This window comes from Astatotilapia calliptera, chromosome 7 (genome assembly GCF_964374335.1).
Source record: "Astatotilapia calliptera chromosome 7, fAstCal68.1, whole genome shotgun sequence".
NCBI classification, from domain to species: Eukaryota; Metazoa; Chordata; class Actinopteri; order Cichliformes; family Cichlidae; genus Astatotilapia; species Astatotilapia calliptera.
This window is the reverse complement of record NC_137428.1, coordinates 19,672,765-19,680,165: the sequence shown is the minus strand read 5'-3', so window position 1 is coordinate 19,680,165 and position 7,401 is coordinate 19,672,765. Positions and strand designations below refer to the sequence as shown.

The following is a 7,401-nucleotide window of genomic DNA, read 5'->3' as shown; positions in this document are numbered from 1 at the left end:
CTTCTTACTGGGCATTGACAGCTAAGGCAAACAGAAGACTGACAGCTTTTCACAAATAGGGAAAAACTCTTTCCGGATCTGGTCCAAACATTAATAGAAACTTGCCGACTGACCATGTCACCATGGGGAACAGTCTAAATTTAATGTTTATGGTCTCTCTTGACTGACTAAAACATGTTTTTCCTTTGGCCACCGTATCTAGGATTATACACTTGAATCAGGGACAAAAGAACTCAGTTGACTGATTTCTGCAATCTACTGACATGTAGCGGTTAGATTGTAATTCAAAAACCCGAAGAAATCATGGAATCTCTGTGTGTCCCTGTATTGTTGACTAGACATTAAAACAATTGTTTTGGGCCAAGGAAAAAGTTATAAATATAAAATTCATACACAATTACTTCTTAACGATCACTTTGACATATTTGAATGTCCCATTTGAGTCATTTATTTACCTGTTTAATGTAATGTCTAAATATCATTCTCCACAATTTGCATAGGATCATCAAAACTGAACAACAGAAGATTGGAAAATCATTGCCTGGTCTGTTGAGACTCAGTTTTTGCTGCAGAAATTCAGATGCTAGGGTCAGAATTTTGTGTAAACAACATGAAAGCATGGATCTATCCTGCGTTGTATCAGTGATTCAGGCTGATACTGGTGATGGTGTAATAGTGTGGAGGAGATTTTCTTGGCACATGTTGGGACCCTCAGTATCAACTGAGCATCATTTTAACACCACAGCCTACCTGAGTATTGATGCTGACCGTGCCCATCCCTTTATGACCACAGTGTACCAGTCTCCTTCCAGCATGATTGTGCGACAGGTCACAAAGCTCAAATCGACTCAAACTGGTTTCTTGATTTGTTGAATGAATTCACTGCACATAAATTGTCTCCACAGTCACCGGATCTCAGTCCAATATAGCATCTTTGCAAGTTTGTGGAACTGAATATTTGCAACAACTGTGTAATGCAATCAGGTCAATATGGATCAAAATCTCTGAGGAATATTTCCAGCATTTTGTTTGCTGTGTTTAAGGCAGCTCTGAAGGCAAAAGGAGACGACTGTAATAGCAAAGTATAACTAATGAAGTGCCCAATGAGTGTATATTTCTGCTTAACCAGACTTGAAGGTAAAGTTTAGACCTACCAGCAAGTCAGAAGTGAAGCTGAAAACTGGGTGTTATAAACAAATTGGATTTATTTATTCATTTGTTCATTTTATAAAATCTGTATTACAACAAAACAATGCAAAGAATCCCTGATATTTAAAAAGATTGGCACTTTCCTTTTTCCTGACCACATTAGACATCATCATGACATGTTTTTTTTTTAATGTCTCAGTTCCTGAGATATAAAACTTGCTAGAAGGAGAATCTCTTTGGTCATTACTTTTAAACATAAGAGGACATGCTTGAGCTGTAGGGTTTTTTAGTATTTTGGGTAGATGGCCCTGGAGATCTTTCCATCTGCCTTCTTAGAGTCCAGCCATTTCCCGCAGAGAAAGATAGTGGTAACACCATTGGCTGTGTTGGTGACTTCCACACGATCGAGGAGCCAGCCAGGGCTGAGACCGGAGTTGTCGTGTTCTACCCGGACTTTCTGCAACTCCCCCATGTCCAGCATTTCCACAGAGAAACGGTCTGTTTGCCCACGTTCAAAAAGGTTACGAAACTTCTGACGCAGTTGCCTGCAACCCGAATCTCCATTGGAGCCATAGAGAGTAATGAAAACATTGGCATCGGTTCCTGCACCCTTTTCATCACCTGTGATGACGATGATCTCATATTTGACAGGTACCAGGCTTCGAGCTTTGCTTGCAAAGCTCTCGATGGTCTTTGTGCACTCAACGGTGATGAAATCGTCCCTCTTAGGAGAAAGAGGAATGAGGGAATTGCATTTGAAAATGTACCTGGAGATAATGGAGCAGAGCAGAAGGAATATAGTCTAACCATTTGAGAATATCAAGAAATTGTTTGATGGTGGAAAATAAATGAATGGCTACAGTGGGGAAGCAGCTGCCTTACTTGTTTCCCAGTTCTCTTTCGGTCACAACAACCTCCTCCACGTGCCAGTAAACCTCCCCCTTTACTTTCTTTCCATCCTTGGGTGTATGGCCCAGACAGATGCCAGCAATATCACCCAAGTTCTTGGATGAAAATTCAAACCTGTCAACATTTCCCCTAAAAAGAGAGAGGAACATGGATTCGTTGGTGAAAGTAGCTATTAGAGCAGGGCGATATGACCAAAAATATTTCTCACGATATACATTTGAAAATTTGCGATAACGATATAACTGACGATATAATTGACACTAGACAAAATACTTTACAACTCCACAATTGTATTAGTGCAAAAAACCCCATCAATGTATTTTCACTTAAACAAGCAGCTGTTTTTTGCATTAAAGTTATATAAAAATGTAACAGTGCAAATGCAAATTCCTTGCTGACAGTTTAACCAAAAGGCATTTCCAGTGGAAATTGGCCAACATATCCTCAGCATAACCCTGTATAATATCCACAAAACTTAAAAAGAGCTTATACACACGCAATACGGTAATATTATGTTGAAGCACAGTACGTATCACTCCGCGAGGCTGTTCCCTACGATAGACGTAATGCTCCGACAATCCATCAAGTGGTGCAGGTTTGTAGCTTAGCAAAGTCGTACTAAAACATCAGTCAGTAAACACAACCAGAATCCAAACATAAGGCACTCGGTATTATAAGAGGCAGTGTCGATTTTCAGAAAAATCAAAGGATTGATTTTAAGTGTGCCGTATTTTCCAAAAAACACGGTAATAACCACGGCCCGCTAGCACGCTCTACCAAAAATAGTGCTTTGTTGTGTATCTGACGGACGAAAGCTAAACCAGTTCCACACCACTGAAGTTGCAGCATTTTTACAAACCAATTATGGTTCATCCTTTTCATTCAACGATCCGCTTTCGCCCATGTCATTCTCCGTCGCCGCCGTGCCTTTTTCGCCATGTGCGTATGAAAACAAAGGCACTGCGCATGCGCGTTTTACCCACATTCTATCGCGATATTTCATTTTCTTGTCATTGCCCAACATTATACGGGTATTACCGTGAACGGTATGATATGGCCCAGCCCTAGTAGCTATTCCCTTAAATTGCTTTGCCTTAATTGAAATTCACATCACTGCCAGTTTGTTCTGTGTCAGAATTAATCTTTAACAGGATGGAGTGTAGTCATGACATCAGAGTGCGGTGCTGGTCTGGTCTTAAGTATTTTGGATAATCATCATGAGGGCAGAGAGAGATGCAGAGGGAAAGAAAGCACATTTCTTTTTCATGCAAACAAGCTGCCGGTGACTGAGTTAATCTTGCAGCAAGTACCTACCGCAAGAACCTCTTCTTCTTTGAGGAGTTCTCCATTACAAATTCTTTTGATCGACCCTTTCTCCCTTCAAGTACAATCCAGGCATTTTCCTTGGTTTCAGCTGTGTCTCCAGTTGTGATACAAATTTCATACTCTGTCATAGAGAAAAGGAGACTCAGTTACAGTAAAATGTTGTTGCACTAAACTACAAGGGGGGATAATTGAATGCTGTGAGGTGCTAGCCTTACTGGTCTTTTCATTGAGGTCCAAGTAGTCATTGTTAGCACAGGCCAGCTCTCTCATTATCTGTCCATCATCATCGTTCTTGGCAAGCCAGCGGTCACAGGGGAAACGAAATGTTTTGTCCATGATCTCGTCCTTCACGTCAATATACTCCAAGTGCCAGCCTGGAGCAATACCTGCATGTAACGAGATGCAAAAAATACCAGTGTGCAGTGCTTTCAAACTTTTCATTCTAAGAACAGCTGAGCTCAGTCTAAGCTGTTCACCGTGCCAGTTAGAGCAGCTGACCTGTGTTATCGTGCCAGACTCGTACTTTGGAGAGGTCTCCCATGCTGAGGATTTCTGGGAAGCGAAACGTGTCCACCTGCTTGCGTTCAAACTTGTTGGACTTGTTGCACTCTTTCAGCGCCAGTGTTCCTGTGTCCCCGTTCTCTCCAAAAATAATGATCCACACGTTGGCATCAGTGCCTGCCCCTGAAGAGATGCAGCAGTTTACTATTTAGAAAAAAAAATCCTCGACAATAATAAGGGATTTTTCTTGGTTTGGTTACACTTTTAAATAAACATGGGTGGAACCATGGACAGAACTTTGCTTGGATTTTAGTCTATAAAGTCACAGCTTCCCAGTCTACATGGTCACTGAATGCAATTAACTATAATAAAAATGATTTACTGTCACTCGAGCTAGCTCTAATTATATACGTGCAAAGCAATTAAGCTATATCAAAGAGTTGTATGGCAGTAAAAAGGCTGTACAGCAATAGCAAATCACCACCTGAAAAGTAAACTGGGGAGCAGTGAGAGCTGGGTTCTCTGACTCATACAGCGCATCTATAATCCCCCTGTGCTTTATTATTTTATCACAGTCGGTTAGATCCTGAGTGAAACCTCACTCAGCCTGCAGCATGTTTTCAGTGTCCTTGCTTAAACTCGCTTCTGTAGAGTAGGCAAGAATGTTGATCATTTAACAATCCAGCAGTTGTAATAAGAAATTATCACGCTGGCAATATTTGAGATCTGGATATTTTTAAAGTTATATGTAACATATGTAACTTATGTGACATATATTCTAATGGACACACTTGATCTTCAGTACCTCTTTATAGTATACGTGCTTAGGAACAGCTCTGCCTATGTGATGTTGTTTGTGGGTGTGTTTGCATCTATCAGCCTTGCTCATTTTTTCCTCCCAGAGCCTTAGTGGCGGTGCAAGGCTACATGTCAGCTTCCAGTAACTGACAGTGGCAGAGAGCAGCCCTTTGAAGTCGGCTCAGACTTCTTGCCATTCTGATCGTATTGATCAGCAGAGCAACTGAGCTAGATGAAAATCCAGGGTGAAGAAAAGATGGAGCAGCGGTGTGGAGGGCTTCTGAAGAGGATCTCTTTAATTGCCACGAGGGATTCAGCCATGAATTATTCCACCTTTGCCTTTGCCTAGGAAAACAACAAACCCCTGCACAAGGGCAGGCAAAATGAGGCTCTAACTCTGCATTGATCTTTGGGTAGTGACTGAAAACACGGGATGGCAGTCATACAGTAATTAGTCTCTTCCAGGCAGCAGCTCGTTTGGCTTTGATGGGGAGGGTTTCACAGGATGTTCACAGTATAGAGCCACTCACAGGTGCTCAAATGCAGAATACTCTCTGGTGTATCCTTTGAAAGTGGTCCGAAAAACAGATGATGAGGATGTGATCCAGGAAACGCTTGACAAATTAAATGTGTCCGCTGACCACAGAGTCCTTCAGGATCCCCCGGGAAGAGCTGGAGGATGTTCCTGATGAAAGAGGATGTCTACTCTGCTCAGTCTCAGCACCCCTGAACCCAGAGAATAAAGGCCGAATGGACAGGGAATGCTCATAGGCCTGTTAAGTATACTTAGAGTGCCCTCACTGACCCCACAGCTCAGACCTCAACATTTCAGTTATTATTTGGTTTTATGTTGACACATTAAGATATGTGCAATCAAAACTGGGTATTGGGACTCTTATAGAAAAAATGTGCTTCATGTTTCTAATCTTACCTATTTGCTTGTGAATAAGTAATCATTTGATATCGTCAAGCCCCTAAACATGTTCAGATCAAACAATATGAATCTTAAAATGGCCACAACAAATATTGGCAACCTGTAACTAGTTTAAAAAACAGTGTCTGAAAGAAGCTTTTATGCTTTTCATTTCTTCTGTCACATATATCCTGTTGCAATGATGGGTTCTCATATTAAACACAGACAAATTTTCAAATAATTATCTAGCATATGTGCAAAATCCCTTCCCTCATCAAAGTTGTCCCTCATATCTTCATATTTTGCTTCCAAAGAGTCAGACTTTCCTGTATTTTTCAAAAGCACTTTGAAAAATACTTTTCCTGAATTTATGAAGAGCTTTCAAAGTTTTTCTTTGGACACTGGGCAGTCCAGTCATTATGCTTGACCTGATTATACTTGAAATTTCAGAGGAAGGTTTTGTTTGTTTGTTTGTTTGTTTGTTTGAATCATTTAACATTGATCTATGACTCATTCAAACATAAAAGGACACCTTGAAGATTTCCATGTATGTTTGGACAAGTACTGCATATTTCGAATGGGACCACAGAGCTGGGTTGAGAACCTACCTGCGACGTCACTCGTCTTGACCTGGACAATGTAGGTAGTGACCTCCACCATCACCTCCTCGTCCACCAAAGCTGCCATCTCACAGATCAGTGTCCTCTTGGGTCCATGTGTCCTGGACAGCCACCCTTCATAGGTAAACACAGACACCTCCTCCGTGGTCAGGTTACGCATGATCACCTGAATGCACAGAATTAGCTTATAAATTAGCAAAGCGTTTGGAAGATTGCATTATAATTATTAAAGGTAAGATTTAACAGTAATAAATGCTGCTGTGGTGTGATGTATTACAACAGGAGTATAAATATCAACCTGCAGATGAAAGTTGAGGGCATCATCAGTAGTAATGCATTCACTTATGATTGATATTGCTATTACTTGAACCACAGTACTAGTGTATTGAATGCTGTGTCATATTATGGCTGGATGACTACTGTGTTACCAGCAGGTACACTAATCCTGCCTCTCTGAAGGTTTCGAGTTTCTAATAACAGGAAAAATCTTCTCTGTTAGGCCAAGAATCAGCCAGACATCTATTAGCTCTCCCTTCTGCGTATTTATCTGGACAGATTACTATGCTGGCAGTCCACCTGGTGCACCATTGTGTCAGTTTCAAGGCGACGACCTGTCCATAAAGGCAGCATATCTGCTTGTGATGCTGAACACACAAGGCTCTGTTCAGGGTCAAGTCAAGGAGATGTTCACAGCGGCTGAGACTCGGGCACGGATGGACAGGGCTTTGTATTGTTTCTGACTGCTCTGCCGCCCTACAGGCATGGTGCATTTAGTAGAGAAGACATTTGCATAGGAAATGTGTTCTACTTCATCAAAACCTTTAGCCTGAGACTTCACACTAAATTTAGTGGTGGGAAGTGATATCATCCTCACAGAATCATTTAAAAAAATCTTTCAGTACTGAGGCAGTCAATTCCAATATGTTGCACTAGTATTCTGTAAATTAATTTATATATAAGATGAAATGATTTCTCTCTCGAGGCCAAACACGGTGCTCATTTGTAGCGTGTGCGTACTGTAAGAGAGAGCGTGTCCGTGATTCAAGCAACAGCGGCACGGAGAATAAAATGGGTCAATATGCTCACTCCAGGAGTTCTGGGCCCTGCTCTGTGTGTGTTGTTGCCTGTGTCTTTGTGTGTGGTTGAATCATTGACCGTTCTCCTGCAGGCAGGGGTAGATGTGTG

The 7,401-nt window shown here is 41.4% G+C and overlaps 1 protein-coding gene across 4 annotated transcripts in view; it reads right to left on the bottom strand.

Moving 5' to 3' along the window:
* Nucleotides 1–1,185: 1,185 nt before the first annotated feature.
* Nucleotides 1,186–7,401, bottom strand: part of loxhd1a (lipoxygenase homology PLAT domains 1a) — a 37,455-nt gene continuing 31,239 nt past the window's right edge. For 3 of the 4 annotated variants that reach the window (XM_080303600.1, XM_080303601.1, XM_026173465.2), the window contains 6 exons: nt 6,205–6,382; nt 3,883–4,068; nt 3,600–3,770; nt 3,373–3,505; nt 2,032–2,187; nt 1,186–1,916 (listed from right to left, as the gene is read on the bottom strand). In XM_080303600.1, the coding sequence (XP_080159726.1) occupies nt 1,436–1,916; nt 2,032–2,187; nt 3,373–3,505; nt 3,600–3,770; nt 3,883–4,068; nt 6,205–6,382 (1,305 nt within the window). In that variant the 3' untranslated portion in view covers nt 1,186–1,435. Of the gene's footprint in view, nt 1,917–2,031; nt 2,188–3,372; nt 3,506–3,599; nt 3,771–3,882; nt 4,069–6,204; nt 6,383–7,401 lie in introns of those variants that run through there. The other variant, XR_013909966.1, reaches the window with a different exon arrangement.